This window comes from Notechis scutatus, chromosome Z, assembly GCF_049901735.1.
Source record: "Notechis scutatus isolate UNSWTSFEM ecotype Mainland chromosome Z, rNotScu1.2, whole genome shotgun sequence".
Taxonomy (NCBI): Eukaryota; Metazoa; Chordata; class Lepidosauria; order Squamata; family Elapidae; genus Notechis; species Notechis scutatus.
Genome location: NC_142025.1, coordinates 100,185,678 through 100,207,087, shown reverse-complemented (window position 1 = coordinate 100,207,087; position 21,410 = coordinate 100,185,678). Strand labels below are relative to the sequence as shown.

Genomic DNA, 21,410 nt, shown 5'->3' with positions numbered 1-21,410 from the left:
TTACATGTGTTTCAAAAGAACAAAAAAGAAAAGGAAGAAATTTGTAAAAAGAAAGTTGAAAGAAAGAATCAAGGTTAGATTTTTTTGCCCCACAATGCTTGGAGATCATTCAAAACCATTATATTCTCAACCACCACGTGTACCTCAGATCAAGAAAAATTCCACAAAGTCTAGGAAGAGACTGGAATCAAAGATGAGTTGAGAATCAGAGCTGAACAGAAACTGAGATGCCATTAAAGGCAAGAAGGCCTCCTTTGAGAGGACAGGGAAGAGAGGGGAAGATTTTTACTCAAATTAGGGGGATATAGAATTTGCCAGAGAATATATAAGCAGTGTCTAAAGAATTATAAGTAATATTTGAGCACATGACAAAGGACATTAAGGATCATTAATTATATGCTAAAGGAGAATAAAGAACTAGAAAAGAAATTGGATAAATTTTTGCTGTTGACCTTGGTGGAAGTTGGGAAGAATGTGGGAAAGTTGCCCGTCCCTGAGCTGTTTCTTCCCCCAGAAGGGAAAAACTGAATAGATAAACTGAAATAGGCAGTGAGCTATGATATTATAAGCCAAACTGACAAACTACATATAAATAATTCCTTAAGCCATGTTGATTTACACCAAAGAGCTTGAGGTCTATTCCTGAAGATTACAAAACAGCCAGTGTGAATCCTAATTTTTTTTTTTTTTTAAGAACCAAGCAGTGATGACAAGAAACTATGGGTTAATTTGGATTAATATTAGGGGGGAAAGTTTAAAATGGAGTTAAAAGGAAAATAAGCAAACACAAAATGAGTTTTGTTGGAAAAGAAGCCACATGGCTTCTACAAACTAAGCCTTTCTTGTAATGTAGATTTTAGGTTGCACCAACAAGCATTTAAACAAGGATGACCTAGCAAATGCAAAATATTTTGATTTTTAAAAATATTCCGATGAAGTATTCTTATCATAGATTCCTTAGCAATTTCCTGGGATAAGAGGGCAGATACCCACATGCAATTGACAGCTGACAATAATTGATCAAGAATGAGGTTTGAAGCACAACGGACAATTCATTAAAGTATCAAAATAATATATATGTAGTATATATGTAGTATTATGCTACAGAGCTAGTAAAGTTGCAAAAAAAAGGCAATTAAAATGATTAGGAGATGAAATAGTTCTATACAAGGAAATACATTGTTTAACTTTAAAAGAGCATAATGAGCGATACAACAGGTACAAAATATTCAAAGAATGGTTAATGTGAAAGATTCTTCTGCTCTTACATCATTAGAACTTGAGGTTATCTGTTTGAAGTGAATATGAGCTGTTATAAGAACTACAGAAAATTTTCCCCCATGCAATTCATTGTTAAACTCTGGAATCCATTGCCAGCAATTACAGTAGCAACCAATTTGAAAAGTTTTTAAAAGGAAGTGGACATGTTTATGGAGCATCAAGCTATCAGTGGTTACTATCATTTATGTTTCTTTACTATTTGTTGAATCCACACAGTGTCTTAAAAACTTGTAGCAGGGAAGCAACAGTAGAAGAGAGTTATTACACTCCAATCCATTCTTATGAGCTTTTTAGAGTCATCCACTAAACCAATGTAGAATAAAGAATGCTTGATTTATCCAGCAGTTTCTTCTGTTAAACATTTTGGCTCAAAAAGCAGAGAATAAATGCTGTGGTGCCATCATATGAAAGTATATCTCAGTAAGTTTACATGTTATGCTAATCTATGCTTCATTTATGGTTTATTGAATAAACTTAATCAGATGAGTTCAGGCTGCACATTAAGTTTTAAATCACACATTACAAGCTACAATGTTGAGTTCACATAACCATTGAGACCAGAACTGAACAACCCACATTAAACTGTGTAATTGTTGTGTAATGTATGCCTTTGTATCTTCTTTGTAGTCCAGATGTTGCTGAAATACAGCTAGCCTCATTCCTCATCATTGCTGGCTGGGCTTCTGGGAGTTCAGCAATAATTGGAAAAACACCTGTTATTCATCCTTGCTGTAGCCTCTCTCATATGGATGTAGAAATTAAATCACTCTGAATGTGTATGAGACACTGACTCCCAAGGTTGTTATAAACACCTGGAGATAGCAAACTTAGATACTAATAATTCCTGTCCTTGAATAGGCGGGTGGGGGGGAGTGGCACAGAAATAAGGCAAAGGGGCGGTACTCTTTCACTGACCTCTGAAATGATAGGCTAGTCAAGGCATAAATGAGAGAAAGTGAATCAATCACATGGGACTTAGATATAAGACAGCCACAGATCACAGTTAGAAGACGAAAGTTGTTGGAAAAGCGACACGTGGTTAAGGTTTGTATAGTTCTACCTTCTGTTAGCATAGAGAATTAATGGGGATTGCTTTAAGATTTAAAATTAATACAGTTATGTAAAGCCTATCCTGGTTAATATTCTGAATTGTTGCATTGTCTATTTTATGTCTTGAAAATTGTAAAAATGTTGACTGTGTAGCCAGCCTTTTTGATAATGAAACTTTTAAGGGGAGGTAAAAGTCATATAGCTGTTATTTAAAGTGCTTAGGATATTTTTTACTATTTAGAAAAAGATGAGTTTTATGTAAGTCAGGCAAAATAGAAAGTGTTGAAATTATATTGGAAAAGGTTAAAAGAATTTCCTTTCCTGCCTCCCCCTCCACGTTCGGAGGGGGCAGAAATATTGCTTTGAAAAGCAATATTTATTTCTCTTCTCTTTCCTCCCCCATTTTCCAGCACAATTCTGTGGTAACATCTGTTTTTCTTAACTTAATTCTCACACTTTTGATGTTAGTGGCAGTATTCTTGATTTTTTTTTAATTTTAGAGTTTGCCGGGGCTGGTAGATATGCATATCTTACCAGATGCTATACAAGGGAACAAACTTTTTTTTTTTTTTTTGTCTGTGCAGACTTTTCAAAAGTGTGCGTATGGGGAGTGGGAGGCTGGGCTCACATCTAAAATGCGTGAATCCAGCCACGCTTTTTCTCATTCACCTTCTAACTGGAACAGATATCACGTACTCCCAAGGTAGTAGCCCTGTTGTTACCTTCCACTGTATGTCTCTCTCTCCTCCCCCCATAGAGCCGAACCATTAGAAATGTATGTTGCAAGGTTAGAAAATGTTGAAGAATGATTGCAGGTCGTTTAAATAACCTTTTTCTTTATTATTTATAGTGCTGCATTAATTTCTCCTCTCAGAAAAACTGTATTTCTGTTTAGTTCATTTAGCTATCTGCCGGTCAACTCTCTCATCTGCTAGAATTCAACGTTTTCCCTTTGCCTACGTTTTTTTCTGCACTACGCAGTGAGTTCTCACAAATATGGTTGATGGTACACATGGGTATACTATAGATGCAGTAGGAACTGGCAAAGCTCCTAAATTAGCCTATTAAAATCAATCTTCAACCAAAGAGGACTCATTTTGCATTCGTTCAATTTACACAGCTATAAAATGTGCTGCCACTTCGGGTGGATGGAAAGAGCTTTGCATAAGGTTCCTTTATAAAAGAAGTGGCCACCCATACTCTGATGTGGTTCTATTCCTTTTTTTTTTTTTTAAATTATCTCAGGATTTCCTAAAATTTCCTCCTGAAATTTTAGACATTGGGTTATGCTTTACTGGGATGCGAAATTCACTTTTTAAAAATGGGTTACTGTATAGGTGTTTGGCCTCTAATTGGCTTAATGTAACTATTGTATTAAATCCCACTGGTCTCCATAAACTCTTGAAAACTTAAAAAAAATCTTTGTCCACACAGTGGTTATCATTTTAGTCAGAAGCATTCAGCAATAACTGGAAGTGTTTTGTGTGCTTGCTACATGTTACATGACAAAGGAAGTAAATCTAAAATTGTTATCATTGCCATATTATTCAATATTGACATAACCCATGGCTAAATGGAATGAAATAATTTGGTTTCATAAATCAGAGCTGGGTGATATTTGAGACCAAGAACTTTACCTGGAAATGATATGGTAATATCACCTGAGAGGATAGTAGATAATATTCAGGGTTTTTTTTAAGCACAGTATTCCAAATGTGGTCTCACCAGTGTAAAGTGTGATTGTGAAACTTTCTCTCTGTTGATGCACCTAGGACTGCATGGCCTTTTTGGCAACAGCAGCACTGAGGTTAATGGCCTCAAATGTCACCCAGCTCTGATTTACGAAACCAAATTATTTCATTTTGTTTAGCTATGGGTTATGTTAATATTGAATAATATGGTAATGGTAACAATTTTAGGTTTTGTGATGTAACATTGATTTTTATTTTTATTTTTGCTTTGGCATACAAGAAAGTTGAAGGAACAGTTATTTCTGAATGCCTCTAACTGTAATAACCAGTCTAAGCTATGATGTGGGCCAAAATTTCAGTGATCACTGCAGTACTCTATAATTATGTCCCATATGCTCAAGTCAACTTCATTTTGTTTTCAGTATATATTGAACATTATTAAGCTGTTATTGATGTCAAAAGTCTTTCTGATGATCGCTTGGTCATTGGAAATATCAACCTACATGCTGTCATATATACATAGGAAGGATAGCCTTTTACCTAACATTTATGTGCTCCAAAACTCATTTTGTTCATATTTTTTTTCTTCAAATTATTTTGATAGCCTTTTACCCAACATTTATGTGCTCCAAAACTCATTTTATTCATATTTTTTTCTTCAAATTATTTTCTTCTTTAAAAAAGAGGTTAAGACTCTAGAAAGAGTACAGAGATGAGTAACAAAGATGATAAGGGATCTGGAGGCTAAATTGTATGATGAACAACTAAGAGAATTAGGTATGTCTAGTCTGATGAAGAGAAAAACTAGAGGTGATACGATAGCAATCTTCCAATATTTGAGGGCCTGTTACTGGGAAGAGGGGGCTTGCCCTCAGGTGCTTATTTCTGACTGGTTATACAATCAGTAAAATTGCTTACCTCTGGAAGTTGTACGTGCTTCATCACTGGAGTTTTCCAAGAAGATACTGGGCAGCCATTTGTCTGGAATGGTGTAGGGTCTCCCGCTAGAGCAGGGGGTTGGACTAGAAGACCTCCAAAGTTCCTTTCAATGCTATTATTCTGCGTTCCATGTTCAGTTAATGAATTACACTGTGCAATCTTGCTGAATCTCTTATCGCTTCATTTTTAAGGCCGAGTCACTCTGACCTCTAATGTGTCAGAGTAAATACTGCAGTGTTTTCCCTCCTGTCATAGATTTACATCATGGAAGTACCTGTAACAAAAGAAGATAATTCTGAATTTAATAATGGAGAGTTGGGAATTTGATAATGGAAGGATAAGAAAATTGATAACTGAAGGGAAGAAAAGTTGCCATCATTTGTGAAGAATTGAGAAAGACATGGGTAGTGACCAAGGGTGGATGAAAGCACTCCGTCCTTTGTCACTACCAATTCTACATTCATTTTACTATATCCATCATTCTCCAGTGAGAGCGACACTTCCTTTAAAAAAATCTCTATCTCAACTTTGGCAATTAATTGACTGCCTGGCCCTCAGTTCTAATGGTATTATTTGGATAATAACTTTTTTTTTCTTTAAATGAGGATGGTAAATATGGCATAGAAGTAAGTTAGATGAAAATCTTAGGGACTTGGAAATTGGAAAATATCCAAAGCCTAAGGAACAACCAATGATATTTCATTAAGTGTAACAATTTGGCATGGCATGTATAGAATGAAGTGTACATTTCATACAAAAACACAGCAAGAAGGAGGTGATTAGGTATTGCACAACTGAAACACCATAAACTAATTTTGGTATCTTGCTGTGCAAACAGAAATGAACAGAAATTGCTACATATTTAAACTCTTTCTTTTCCCCCTCCCACTTCCTGTGCAATTAGAGTGAAGATTACATACACATAATTCTTTAACCTGTGAAATCCTATCTGATCTCCAAGCTGGCGATGTCAAGGGTACCGAGTCCTCCTCCTCCGGCAGAGATGTCAAGCGGACCTGTTGCAGAGAGCTGGTGTTACACTCAAGTATGCCTGCACTTTGAAATATTAACTAGTGACTGTAGATCAACTGGCATTTATTTTCCTCTCTGAATTGGATTCAAGCAAGTGTTTTACAGAGAGACATCTTTTCAAAATAACTGAACTTGATACATTTTAATATTTGTACATAATTGTAATTTGTATAATAATTGTAATTGGAAAGTGTGGAACTCCCAAATTCATAATATTGTTCTTGCCAGACTTCTCAAGGATAGATGGTAACTATCTGGTCAACTAGAAGCTATGTTAGGTTTTGGTGATGGTCCTAATATATATACTGCCATGAAAAAACAGACTTGCAGAGCATGAAACTTATTTTTGTTGTTTTTGCTTTTCCAACAATATTAGATTTAGAATAACTAAGACATCCACCCAACAAAATCAAATGGGGATCAGATTAATAACATTTTGTGCCCATCTTTGTTTTAGATAGCAACTTGTGGGCTTCATAACTGAAATATTACACAAATGTACTTTGTACTGAAACAGGAAAGGTCCAATCTGATAGGTTTTCTTTTTATATTTGCTCTTATAATTGACATTTACTATATTTACTATGCCTAGCATTAAAAATACATACAGATAGTCCTCAACTTACAACAGTTCATTTAGTGACCAAAGTTATAACAGCACTGAAAAAATGCCTTACCATTTTTCACACTTATGACTGTTGCAGCATCCTCATAGTTACACCATCAAAATTCAAACGTTTGACAACTGACTCATATTTATGACAGTTGCAGTGTCCTGCAGTCATAGCAAAGTCAATGGGGAAGCAAGATTCATTTAACAACCATGTTACTAATTTAATACCTGCAATGATTCATTTAATAACTAGCAAGAAAGGTCATAAAATAGGACAAACTCACTTAACTATCGCACTTAACAATAGAAAGTTTGGGCTCAATTGTGATCATAAGTTGAGGACTACCTATAGTTATGTCAGCAATTGTTATGCTGTAATTCTTTGTGCACATATTAATAATCATTGTAATCAGAACTCCTCTTAATACAACCTTAGCACAAAGTTTAACAAATATATGAAACACATCAAATTGTACTCCACGTGAATGCAAGTACAGGTAGTCCTTGCTTACTGAAAATAATAGGGACTGGTAACCCTGTTAAGACATGTAAAATGCATCTACATCTGACCCCATCGACTATGATGACAGTCCCAATTGCTGTCATTAGGTAAAACCCACATGGCATCAGTGTCCCATAGAGATGGGACAAACTAGTCCTTGTTGGAAGCTGGTAGTGAAGATTGCAATGGGTGATCATGTAACTTTGTGATACTGATCATGTGATACTGTGATTATCATAATTGTAATCTGGTTACCAGGTACCTGAAATTGCAGTCAAGTGACCATGGGGACTGATGGCTGCAAGTATAAGGAGCACCATGATAAATTTGAAGTCACTAAATCAAAGGTCATTAAAAAGGGCTACTGCAAATAATTCAGTAGCAGCAATTTTTTTCTCAAAGCAGGCATACTCCTACCTTTTCAAATAAATTGGTGCAGGCCAAATATACTAACTTAATAACCCTATAAATTTTCCTCCAGACTTCTGATGGAGAGGGACAAGGATAGAAATATTGTAGAAAGCCTTTGATAAACAAGAAGTTTCAGTTTCTTGAAGAGGTACTTGTAATATTTCAAGAGGATAGAGTTTTAAATTTATTTTTCCTTCATTCTCAAATATTGGGATTATTTTTGGTGATCTTGTTTTTTATAACAATGTATGTAAATTTCTAGCCAATACTTCCCTTCTCTCCCATTCTTTTTAAAGATTAAAGTGGTCAAATTTTCCTACATGTGGACCATCAATAACTTCAGCTTTTGTCGAGAGGAAATGGGTGAGGTCATCAAAAGTTCAACATTTTCATCAGGAGCTAATGATAAATTGAAATGGTAAGGACCAGTTAAATTCCAGATAGGGAACAGCAGAAGGTTTGTTTATTATTACGTAGTTCTCAAAGCTAGATTTAGAGTTACACTTTGGCTTCATATTCATTTACAGCCATAGCTGAATTTACTAATGCTACCTTTCAGAACTGTCACCTGTAAAAATGCGATAGTAAAAGACTGGATTGAAACCGTTGAGAAAAGAAAGGGTTGCATTTACTATTGAATTTTAGTTACCCATTTGTAAGTGTGGCTTAGCAATTTCCTATGATCATCTACAAGAAATCAAATTTTCATTGCTTAATAGTCTGTAGTAAATGCAGACTAAAATATAATAAGCAGAATAAAACAGACTATCATTCATGATACAATTTTTAAAAAGAAAATATGTAGATAGAAAGTTGCTTCACTGTAGTTGAATCATTTATATAGAGAGAATGAATGTGATTTTTCTGCTTTTGTAGGTGTTTGCGTGTGAACCCAAAGGGCTTGGATGAAGAAAGTAAAGATTATCTTTCACTCTATCTGTTACTGGTCAGCTGCCCGAAAAGCGAAGTCCGAGCCAAATTCAAGTTCTCTATTTTGAATGCAAAAGGAGAAGAAACAAAAGCAATGGGTATGCATAGCTAGTAATTGGGTACTTATATTTGACTCATACCCAAATAGAGCAGAAAATAAATACTTCTGTTTGTGTGTCTTTAAATTTCTTTTTCTTTATTCTTTTTTTTTTAAATTCCAACCCCTTTTTTATGTTTCCAGAGAGTCAGAGAGCCTATCGCTTTGTGCAAGGCAAAGACTGGGGATTCAAGAAGTTTATCAGAAGAGATTTTCTTCTAGATGAGGCAAATGGGCTCCTTCCAGATGACAAACTCACTCTCTTTTGTGAGGTAAGGAAAGATGTAGAACAGGGTTCTCCAAACTTGGCAACTTTAAGATTTGTGGACTTCAACTCCTAGAATTCCTCAGCTAGTCATACTGGCTAGGCAATTCTGAAGGTTGAAGTCCACAAAGTCTTAAAGTTGCCAAATTTGGAGACTCCTGATATAGGACCTCATGGTTTCATTTGGGAAAGTGTTCATAAAAATAGTTTTGTTGCCTTGGCTTCTATCACAAATCTAACTTGTTCATCATAAAGTTGGTCTTTATGGGGTGGAACTTCAAATATCTCCATCATGGCTGAAGCTTTGGATGGATCAATTCTTCTGGATGAGTTGGTTCTTGAAATTCCTAGGTGCCACAACATTATGGGGTTTACAGGTTATAACCAGTATATGGAATTTGAATTTTGAAATCTATTGGTAACCAAGTCATCCCTTACAAAACTGACATGATATGGCATGGTAGTTCTTACCCATTAGCTTGCTGTTGCTGTATTTTGTACCTGCTACAGTTTCCAGGTAATGTTCAAAGGTAAAAAAGCCAAACCCTTGTCTTAAGCATTTTTTGACCATTTAAAAATATAGACTTGATTGACAGACAGAAAAAACTTGCATTGACTGATCGTTGCTGCTAAGGTGGTTTTGGTCACGTAAGTAGGTGTTACACCATATATTCAGCTTATTCTTTCTTGCTGGAGGATCCCCGAACTGTTTAGGGGAAATATGTTTTTGAGTTGGTTACTGCTCTGCTAACTTGCTCTGAAGACTCAATGACAAGACTTAGTGAAGTAAGAACTATATGAATGCCTTGTTTCCTTTAAACTATTTCGTGCTGGAGAAAGGTTTGTTACTTTATTAAATCCCTGGCTCATAGATTGTTCACTGACTCAACCGCCTGCCTGCAGACAAAATAGAAGGCTGTTTTCTCTGCATTTGCTTGACATTTCGTTTTTACCACCTGGATCCCTTGTGCATGCAGAGGGATCGGGCTACCATGTCAAAGAGGAAAGAATCAGAATTTTAGTATCCCACATATCCCTTTGTTTAATAGGTAGTAAGGACTGCTACAATATGAATGCAGAGATAACTGGATGCAATCCAACTAAAATCACAGGCTTTTAATTTCCATGGATTTTGATGATAGAAATTTGAATACATATAAACTTTTATTTGGAATCACCATCCTTTCAGTGCTGAATTTTGTCTAGATTTGTGTGAAAATCAAAACTAAGAAAATTAAGATAGTTACACCACTGTGGTACACAGAGTGTCAGCTTTCTAGAAAAACCCAACTCCAATTAAAAGCTCTGAGACAGGCATTTTCTCAGTTTCCTTTTATTAGAGTAGTTATACTGGCACATCTGGGAAAACCCGAATCTGAAAGTTCCCAGGTTTTCCTCCAGTAGTAAAAAATTACAAATCCACCCGCTGAACCCATCATTATATCACATGCCCAATCACCATCTGTTCCAACTTGAGAAATCCAGTCTATTACTCCTCAGCCAGGTGCAGGAATAATATGACCTTGACTTTAAAGAAGAATACTATTATGTCTAATCATATACACTCCATGAAATCCCCCCTTCCAACTTCACACACTCAAGAATGTGGGAGTGTGGAAGCTTCTGGTGCTAATATGGCTTCCAAGGCTGACAGAAGTTTACACAAGAAGGACTAAGCAAGCCATTTATGTTTAGTTAAACATAAATTGCTCCTTTAATACTTTCACTAATAATTATATTTCCCCAACTTCAACCAGTAAAGAAAAACAAAGACTTGCATCAGAAACTTTGTTGGTCAGATCTGATTTGCACTTGAAGGGACTCTTCAGGTAATGCCAATCTAAGGAAAATGAAAAAATATCCTGGAAGAATACAGTGGCAAGCCATTTCCACATTGCTGTAAGGAAACTATGTGGATATCGTCCTAAAATCATGGAAGTGACTTTAAATTAAAATAATAAGGGACTATTGGGATTGCCTTTGCTAAGCAATGCATTTATGTGATTTGCACTTTAGAATTGCATTACTTGGAGAAATTCTTGTCCCAGTTGCTTTTGCCAAGGAGGAACTTTTTTCAAGAACCATCTATCAGATTGATTTCAGTTTTCTTAATAGTTATACATTCACAACTAACTGTCACAATGGCACTTTCCTTTTCTGAACACTTTGGGCTGAGAAGTGGCAGTTGGAAAACAGGTTTTTTTCCCCTAGCTTTGAGTTTGTTCTTCCTACAGATCAAATATTCTGCAACATAATCTGCCAGACTAGATGGATTTTTTATTTGATTAGAGATAGTATTTTTTTCTCTGTATATTAAAAAATAAATTTGCTTTTAATTTGTGAATCTGTGTTCCATTACTGGAGCCTGGGTTTTGTTCTTTCTTGGGGACCATCAGATGCTATGCCAGCTCAGAAAGGCATGTGACTAGTGATAAGCACAGCCTGTTGTTATAGTATATTCACTTGCTGCCTAATAGAGAACAATTTTAAGATATGCACATCCACATCTGATCAATCATTTGGGAGATTTGGCCCAAACTAGCATAAAAATGAATTTTCATTTATCTGCACACATGATAGTTTACCATTTAGATTTGTACAACATTCTAAATCCAGGATTGCAGCAGAAATCGTTACATTCTCCATATACTCTGCTCATATAGATTATATTGTGGCTTAAATAGAAAGGCTTTTTCACACAAATTGATAAACAGGTAGGTTCTCACAACACCCTGAACCATAAATTACATGAACCCATTTTTCCTAACCTAGTGCATTATGTGAACCAATCCCCTATTTATTAAGTAACCATTTAGGGGTGGGGTACACAAAACAATAGATCTTCTGTTGGAAAGGCAGAGAGGGATTATAGCAAACTGAATATGTTGTTGAAAACCAATAAAATAGGTTTTCTGTGCTATCTTTGAGTTTTGCCCAATGTTGTATGAATGTATAGATTTGTTTCATATACTGCCTTGAAGTAGTTGATAATCTGTCTTCATTTCAGTGTGGTGAACTTGCATATAGACAATGGTTTGGAGAGTGGGGTAGGAAAACTCAAACTTTTCCTGTGTGTTACTGGGTTCTCTTACAAAAAGGTCTGTATCGCTCTGGAATTTGTTGTTGACGGGGTGGTTATTTTTGCTAAGTTCTTCTAGATTTTTTGCTGCTATTACCAGTATGTTTATAAAGAGCATGGGCTTCTATGCTTCCTTGCAGGTGAGTGTAGTACAGGACTCTGTCAATATCTCCGGCCAGAATTCCATGAACATGGTGAAGGTACCTGAATGCCGCTTGGCTGATGAGTTGGGAGGCCTCTGGGAAAACTCTCGCTTCACAGATTGCTCCCTGTGTGTAGCAGGCCAAGAGTTTCAAGCTCACAAAGCCATATTAGCAGGTTGGTATTGACTGCAATTTGTTACAGTGGTTAAGGCATCAGGTTAGAAATGAGTGAATTCTAGTCCCACCTTGGGCAGAAAGCCAGCTGGTTGACCTTGGGCCAGTCACTTTCTCTCAACCCTAAGTAGAAGGCAATGGTAACCACGTCTGAAAAACCTTGCCTGGAAAACTGCAGGGACTTGTCCAGCAGTTTCTGAGAATTGGATGTAATTGAACTGGAAAGAATAGGACTCATGAAGAAACTACAATTTGTGACCACAAGACGAGGGCCTCATGTGTCCAACACTTGCTTTGCCAAAGGCCAGCCAGGCATGATTGGTCAGCTCAGTAGCAGCAAAATTCAGCTGTGGGTGGCCGAATGCAGGACTATAGAGAGCATGGAGTATAGGGCTTACTAATGAGAGGGATGTGGGTGGTGGGAGTTGGTGCCCCTATAGCAGGAGTGTAGCATCCCGCAGGCCGGATGCATCATGCACAGGCCACTCCCACCCTGGCTCCATGAAGGGTAAAAACGTTGCAAAACATCACGGCAATGTGATGCTGCAAGTTTGATAGTCATAAGTGTGGGCAGGCTTCCAAGCACTCAAATTTTGATCATGTAATGACACATGCACTTCAGTTTTATGAACTGGCCATAACTATCATTTGTACTTACATAACTTGAAACAGTCATCAAATGAATGATCATAACCTAAAGATAAAATGTATTTTAAATTCTTCTGAAATTCCACAGATCAAAAGATTAAGGTTTTGTAGTTTAGAAGATTTCTTGGTTCTATATAGAATTTATCTTTGTTGCTGCAAAATAACAATGGATTTTGAAAAATAGGTGTTCCATATTTATGTAGATTGAGAATCCATTTCTATCTATCACAGCAAAGGTCCCCAACCCTCAGGTCACAGCTGACTATTGCGCTATGGTCTATTTGGAATTGGGCATGTGAGTGGCTGGCTGGAGCGTGCATGCACACAAGCAGCTCAACTTGCATGAGCAGCAGGCCAACAGGCACTTGTGCATGCCAACTCGCTTGGCCCAGTTCCCATCTCTCACCCCCTGGGCCACAAGCCGTAAAGGTTGGGGACTGCTGTGGTACAGTATATATGAATGTTTATTGTGTTTAATTATTTCTTAATTTAGTACTCAAAGCCTTTATATTCTGTGGTGATAAGCACACCACAACAAAAAAACCATGGCAAAGGACCTCTAATATTGTAGTAAGAAGAAATGGAATTGAGGAAACCTGAAAATTGAATTAGTTGCATTCCAGAGTTTATCTTATCTCATTGCATAGGTGGGAATAAATTGTTGGGAAAGCATATGCATATTCCCTTGGGCAGAATTTTTGATTTGATTCTCTTGTGAGCATACAATTTATTTTTTACTTGTCCATTTTATACATTACTTGAATTTGCAAGTACTGATGATATATATCGGTTCCTCTCTAGAAAGAAAGAGTATCTGTTTCACATTTTAAAAATGGTGTTTTTTTTCCATTTTACCTTATGCCAATTTACCATGCATACAGCTCGTTCTCCAGTTTTCAGCGCAATGTTTGAACATGAGATGGAAGAGAGTAAAAAGGTAAGTCGCGAAGAAGAGCTGCCCAGACAGAAGATATTGCTGAGGCAAACCTTAGCTAATAACTGAAAAGTATTGCAAACTTTTGACCTCAAACCACAAAGGTCCTGCTCAGACAAGAGAGGCTCAATGAAATATAGTCTTGTTAATGTGTCAAGGTTGACAAGGCATTTTGCTCTGAGAACAGAGAAGAGATATGAATCTAGATTGCACTTTGGATAGTTAGTTTTCTATAGTAGGTTGGCAAGAGATCCATCATTGCCCATGAAAACAAATTGTCAGTGTTATTGGGCAATTGATTTTAAGTTCTTTATTTCCAGCAGTTAGATCTGAAGCACTGGATGCTAATCTGAGATTGTAGTCTTAGTGAAACTGAATAGAGTCAGGGTCCAAATAAATATATAAACGTTACACCTTACTTGTTTTATATATAGGATATGGTAGAGATAAGCATATTATAATTTATGGTGTAAACTCTTGAGGAAATTGAGAAAGGGAAAAAATGTAAATAATTATTTAAAATAGCAGCTAAATAATTGGAAATGTACTTATTTTGTTTATTAATTAAATTTATATGCTGCTCATCTCCCTTTTCAAAGTTGACTTTGGGAAAAAAGCTGCTCTTCTGCTTAGAATGATTCTACAACATCCATTGCTAGCTATTTCTTTTATTACAGGTAAACTTGGTAGAAAAAACAGGCTAAGGAAGAATTTGTAGTTTGTCTTCTTGTAGAGCTATAAGGGATGCATGATTCTTAACCTATGTTTGCATATAGTTTACAGCAGGCTCTATAAATACAGGCCCTTAAATCTTACACATAGAATATTCCAAAATTTGCCATCAATTTTTTTCAGTGATATAATGAGAAAAGTATTAAATATTTTTACACTCAAATTAACAGTTATTTGACTTTTAATAAGATTTATAAAATCAAATTTAACCTGTTTTCTTAACCTTAACTTATCTTTTTGAAGGGCAATCCTTGCCATTCGCCTAATGCAGCCATCAACCTGAAAGGTTTGGAGATGTCCAGAGTCACTAAATAAAATAAGCAGTAATATAAATACAAATAAATAGGTTTGCACCCCTACTTACAGAGAATTATTATTGCTGAAGGAGAGATTTAGGCTAAGAAAGGTTTATCTTGCCTCAGAAGAATAATCTTCCTCTCCTCTTTGGTACAGAATCGAGTTGAAATCAATGATGTGGAACCTGAAGTTTTCAAAGAAATGATGTGTTTCATTTATACGGGAAAGGCACCTAATCTTGACAAAATGGCTGACGATCTGCTTGCAGCAGCTGACAAGGTAAAAAGGAAAGTTAGCTGTTATGTTGTAGAAGAACAAAAATTGGGAGAAGCTAGAATAGAGATCATGATATCAATGTATTTGGAGTATTTCTGTATTTTCACATTCTTGAGTAGGTATGCCTTATGTTTTTATCTTTTGGAACCCCAATATTAGAAGCTGAGCCATATTTAAGTAGAATGTAGTGACCCATAAATCTATTGTCAGAGAGGATAGCATAGGCAGAGTAAACCAGATAAAAAAAGGATGAAAAATTTATATCACAGCACATTCTAACCCCCAAATTATCTGTGTTGGTCTGCAACCACTTACCATTTTTTCACATAGCATAATATTCTGATGTAATATTAAATTGGTGGATATCAGTGAAACCAAGCTATATTTCTCTTTCTTTGTGCATACTTCCATGAATAGTTTAAAATTGTTCCGATCAAGCTCCACATTGGCCATCTGCCTCCAATCTAATACTCTCCCTGAATTTCCAACTTCTATACTTAATTGCATCCCAGCACACCAGGAAGTAGCCAAGCTGTGGGAATAGAGCTAGAAGCAGAGATATGGCAATGTAGCTGAGAAGGATAAGTTTCCAGAAACATGAAGTATTTGTGTAGCTTTTATCCAGTAAACAGTAAAAAAAACAAAAAAAAACACCTCTGGAAATCCAAGCCATATTTTGTTTTTCCAGCATGGTTCAGTAATAAATATGTTTAACACCCATTTAGCTGCAGCAACACTTACATAACACGGGTAGAGTGGTGGTACTGAATGGGGCTTTAATTGTTGAAGAGGTTTTGCATAGTTCTTTTTTCTAAACATCTCTGGATGTCTTTTTGAAAACAGAAAGCAAAACCTTTTATGGCAGCACATAAAACCTCTTAATACTTGCCCAAGAGGTTATGGAACAGTTTGTTCTGTCTTCCTCCAATCTCTTGGGAAAAATACGTAATTATTCTATAAACAAAATGCAATGCCTATCTGAAACTCTAGAGACCTGCCATTGGGCTCTTGGGTGAAGATGTGATTAGAGAGTTCACTTTTGTCTTTCCAATGTTTATGGGGAGGATGGGAAGAGATGCTGAGATGCTATGTTACCTATTTAGAACTAATATAGGTTCACATGCAAGCATGCATATTTAAGAAATATCATTTCTCATTTTTTTAAGCAACATTGACTGATACCCAGCATTCATGTATGATTGTGCTTGTGTTAGTTCTTAGAGATTCTTATTTTATAATGTGGTGTGGGATTAACTCCAAATGGATGTTCACTGAAGCCCCATTTAAATCCACATATATTTACACTCCTTATATTGTAAGCATGATTATCCAATTCACTATGCTTTGTGGCCTGGATTCTGATGGTGTTTCATGTTGCCAGAAAGTTATGAGAAACCATTCTTTTTTATTTTCTTTTTTAATCTTTTGCAGTATGCTTTGGAACGTTTGAAAGTGATGTGTGAGGATGCTTTGTGCAGCAATTTGTCAGTGGAGAATGCAGCAGAGATCCTAATTCTGGCTGATCTACACAGTGCTGACCAGCTAAAAACTCAGGCAGTTGACTTCATAAACTAGTAAGTGGGCTTTCTTTTTTGACTCTAGTGAACTAAATCTAGGAAGAACAATCTTCAAAGCAAAGTTTGGCATTTTACTTAAATTAGGATGGGTGGAGTGATGGCTCAGTGGTGATGACACTGGGCTTGTCTGATAGCCTGGGTTCAAGACCTGAGCACCATGCAATGGGGTGAGCTCCCATGACTCGCACCAGCTCCTGCCAACCTAGCAGTTCGAAAGCATGCAAATGTGAGTAGATAAATACGTACCACTTCAGTGGAAAAGGTTACTGCGTTCCGTACTTTCATGCAGACACATGATGACGGAAGCTTTTCCCAGACCACCAGGCTCCCTTGGCTGAGAATTGGAGATGAGCACCGCCCCTTTGAGCTGGTCACAACTGGACAGGGGAAACCTTTAACCCTTTTTTCTTTTTTTAAGTTAGGATATCTTTCCAGAATCTGCACCCTAGAGATATCTTAGAATTCTCTTGTGCTTCTCAGCATAGCAAAATTGATTGGGGATGATGAAATCTGCATTCAGATCCTCTGCAGGATACCAGGGGAAAGGGTTGTGTCTAACTAGAACTAAAAGTTCTGTGTCAAGATTTGTTCCTACCCTAAAACGTTGTCATCAACTCTGGAGAGATGGCAAATAGCCAGCAGCTGTTCGAATGTTTGTTCTTCTCTTGAATAAACAGATTCTTACTACAGCATTCCTCAAGATGGTTCTGTCCAGTTGTGTTAGAGCTGCAGCTCCCAGGATTTATCATACAACAGCTTTACTGCACATATAGATGAAGCTCCTTTTTGGAAAGGAAAGTTTACTCAACTGTTTTTTCCAAGGAAGATGGCAGCTGCAGTAATACTAATTTTAACTGGGATTATTTGTCTTTTTGGTTTACCTTGCTTTATTGTATGCCAGAGTCACAAATATTTGAGTTGGATGGCCATAAAAATGTAATAAATAAATAAATAAATATGCATCAAAATAGTCATACAGGAATAGAGACATCTTTATTAAAAATCATGTCCAAAGGTGCACAGTGACAAATACAGTTTCTTGTGTTGAGAGACATTTTCAGATAGGTAATATGTAGCTGAGAGATAGTTGATTTTCATTAACATTTTTCAATCTGGTAATCTTGAATTCTTCGTTATTATTTTCAGCCATGCTTCTGATGTCATGGAGACTGCAGGCTGGAAGTCGATGGTAGTATCTCACCCTCATTTGGTAGCAGAGGCATATCGTTCACTGGCCTCTGCGCAGTGCCCCTTTCTGGGACCCCCACGCAAACGGCTGAAGCAATCCTAAGGCTGGGTTCCCCACTGCACAACCCTCTGTCTGTATTTTTCTTTTAAAAATAATTGAAGTAGCAACAGAAGCAGTTGCTTCTCAAAACTTGATCATCAGGTAGATGATGCAACCCATGGAGCTTTTTATTTTGTTTTGGGTGGGTCAGGGTGGGTTGGGAGGAAGAGTATTTTGGAACATGCAGACTTCTAAACAAAACAAAACACAATACCAAGTCAACTTTGGGGCAAACGGGAGGGATATGCTTTGGGAAAGGGGATTGTTCAACCTCTGTTGCTGCATTTTCTGTGTGTTTTCCTTTGAATGGCTGAGTCAAGAACTTAAAAATTGACCAGGCATATGATTCCCCAATCTTAAATGGAATTTAAAGTGAAAAAACCAACAAGAGGCTTCTTCATCTGACAGCACAGAAGAAATTGGCATGGTTGGAGCAAAGAAGACATTTTCTTTTATTTGGGAAATCAATTGGGGAATGGGGGAAATGAGTTGGCCGTGGCAAACCAAATCCCATAAAAGGAAGCATTGGTGGAATTTCTGTTGAAAGATTTTTGAAAAAAGGACAGACCTTCTGACCCTACTGAGATTTTTGCATTTACCGTCCAACCATGATGAGACGATTGCTATGTCTTGTACATGAATTGGGATGGGAAAAAAGAAGCAGATGAATAATCTTGTCAAAATGACAGCTTCTTAAAAATGCTGATAAAGGGACTGCTCCAGGATACACTTTCTGGAAGACGGGGGTAGGATGGAGACAGCCATTATCAGTTTTCAGGAACCATTGTGGTTCCTCTTCACTTGGAATGGGATATCCAAGAACAATGGTTAATTGTTTAGATATTGTGGGAGCTTTGTTCTTCTCTTTTTCCCTGCTTAATTTTTTTTGTTCTGAATTCCCGTGATTCTTCCTCCATATACAAATATTTTTTGTTCTGTTTTTTTAAAGAAATTTAATTGTTCATCAATACTTATGTCAAAAGTTTCTTGTTCTGGGTTGCTAAAAACAACTGAGTATTTGTATTCATTTACTGGTTTGTAGAAAATTTGGTCCTGTTTCATTTTAAGCCCATTTTCTGTTACAGGTAAAATGTTCCAAAATTGTGGAAAAGCTCTTTTTCTCCTTTTGAGTTTTCTTTTGGTGGGGGGCGGGGTATAATTACTCTTTTGTACTGTGCATTGCTATGTCTTGTCTTCATGGGTTTTATTTTATTTTTTAAAAACATATTTTCTCCAAGTTCAGATTTAGTTCTTTGGGTCTTTTTATTGATGCAAACATTTTACATCCAGGGATGATAGCAGCAGATACTAAGGCATTGGTTTAATACTTTGGTAAGATCTTGCTCTGAGAGTTGCCCTCTCTGGGGCCATGAAGGCAGGTATTAGTTTTTCAGTGTTTTCTTGTATTTTTCTCTTTTTCCTTTTCTACAAAGGAAATTGGCTCAAGAGATAAGTATCTGAATCTCTCAGCCTATCAGTACCTTAAGTAGAAATACTGCAGACACTTGGGATGGATGGAATTTGTCCTATGGGATCCTCATTTTATCTCTAAGCCTGAGGAAAAATCCTAAAGAAAAACAGAGAAATAATATGGTATGGAGAAACACTTCCCCAATTTAATTATAACAATTTACTCTTGATAAACATAAGATCTGCATTTTACACAAATGAGAGTGCAGTTGATGCATCACTTTTTTGGACATGTCCTCAAAGTCCTTTTCTCTAATGTTGCTTTGCCTCACTAGAGCAATGAAGTAAAGGTAAAATATTCCTCTGTTACAGAGATGGTTTCTAGATTTTTTTCAGTCTTTTGCACAATCTTTGGCTTTATGATGGTCTTCCACACAAATACTGACCAGATTTAATCTTCCTAGCTTTTCAGCCAGTTAGATACTGCCACCTAGTTGGCAAAGTGATAAGGAGGATCTAAACAGAATTTTAAATTTGCTCCTTTTTAGGACCTCTTTTATTTTTCCCATTTGATGTCTGCACTCACCAACTTCAGTTTTCAGTCTTCCTTTTCAACCTAATTAAACTTTTTATAGTTGGTGAACAGGCTTTGCTTTCACTAGACCAGGGGTTGGCAACCCGCGGCTCCAGAGCTGCATGTAGCTCTTTTATTCCTCTGCTGTGGCTCCCTCGTTTCTTCTCCCTGCTGTGGGGAGAAGTGGTTGCGGTTGATTCTCCAGTGCCTCATCTCTTGCTGGGTGTCGTGGATGCTTCTTCTGGCCGCTGTTGATACTGGGTATATCTCGGTCACTTAGGGAAATATGCGACCTGCTCTCCACCTTGAGACACTGGACGGACCCAGCCACTGCTATACTGCTGTTGCCACCTCCATGGCCTGCCTATTGCTCTCACAGCGCTTTGCACAGCACAATGAAATTTAGCCCACTTCACAATGGGGGAGACAGGGTCCCCTTCTCCTCCTGAAGCCCATTATGACACAGAGCCACAATGTGACCCTGCCCATTTGCCCCTAGCAATAGCAGCAGTGTTGGCCACGATGTGGTTGGACCAGTGTCTCAGGGCAGAGAGCAGGTCACGCATCTCCCTGAGTGACCAAGGTGCGTCCAGCACCAACAAGGCCGGAAATAGCCACCCACTGTTTCCTGCTGCAGTCTATGGGGCAGTGAGACCCAGATAGAGATGCGGAACTGGAGAATCCGAATCAGAGAGACAAGAGGCACAGGGAGAGACAGACACAGACACAGACACAGACACAGAGAGAAAGGTGAAGAACACACCCGAGGGCAGTTGTGGCAAGAGGGGGAGGGGAGGGGGGAGGTGGGGCAAATAATTGAACAACCGGTTCTCTGCCCTAATGACCAGCTGGGTAGGCATGGCGGGGGTGTGTGTGTCATGTGACTGGGTGGGAGTGAGTGATGTCAAGTTGGCCATACTCACCCAGTCATACTGGTTGTTAAATTATTTGTGTTTTCTGTGGGAAATGGGTCCAAATGGCTCTTTGAGTGTTTAATGTTGCAGACCCCAGCACTAGACTCTTTAATTAGCCTTTTGGTCCCAACTAATCTGTGTTCAAAATATTTTGTACAAAGCTTTGAATTTTTCTTTCCTTTTGTTATCTCTCTTTTTATTTTATCAGTGGCTTTGTTTTAAGTTTTGGTTCCACTCTTCCCTCGACTTTACTTTTAGAAAATGTCCATTTCCTTTGAGAAGCTCTGGTTGCCTTATAAAATGAAATAGAGGGTAACTCTTGTGAAAGTAGAGCCCAGTGTTCTGACACCTTTATGTTCAGATAAATGGGACAGTCCTTCAGGTAGAACTGTTTCAATTTTAAGCTGCCTTAATAGAGAACTGTGCCAGTTAATGGTCCTATATCTGGCAGAAGTTTTCCAGAAGGTGAAAACAGAGGAGTCTTAATCATGAAACAGAACAAGCCAGGAAGGAAGTTAATGAGCAAGTGATCTATATACTAACAAGCAGAAGT

The 21,410-nt window shown here is 37.3% G+C and overlaps 1 protein-coding gene across 12 annotated transcripts in view; it reads left to right on the top strand.

Moving 5' to 3' along the window:
* Positions 1 to 19,070, top strand: part of SPOP (speckle type BTB/POZ protein) — a 101,905-nt gene extending 82,835 nt beyond the window's left edge. For all 12 annotated transcript variants that reach the window (XM_087944927.1, XM_026669699.2, XM_087944925.1 and 9 more), the window contains 9 exons: positions 5,866 to 6,006; positions 7,816 to 7,937; positions 8,396 to 8,547; positions 8,691 to 8,818; positions 12,031 to 12,208; positions 13,737 to 13,792; positions 14,975 to 15,097; positions 16,526 to 16,668; positions 17,818 to 19,070. In XM_087944927.1, the coding sequence (XP_087801053.1) occupies positions 5,929 to 6,006; positions 7,816 to 7,937; positions 8,396 to 8,547; positions 8,691 to 8,818; positions 12,031 to 12,208; positions 13,737 to 13,792; positions 14,975 to 15,097; positions 16,526 to 16,668; positions 17,818 to 17,962 (1,125 nt within the window). In that variant the 5' untranslated portion in view covers positions 5,866 to 5,928 and the 3' untranslated portion in view covers positions 17,963 to 19,070. The remainder of the gene's footprint in view (positions 1 to 5,865; positions 6,007 to 7,815; positions 7,938 to 8,395; positions 8,548 to 8,690; positions 8,819 to 12,030; positions 12,209 to 13,736; positions 13,793 to 14,974; positions 15,098 to 16,525; positions 16,669 to 17,817) is intronic.
* The last annotated feature ends 2,340 nt before the right edge of the window (positions 19,071 to 21,410 follow it).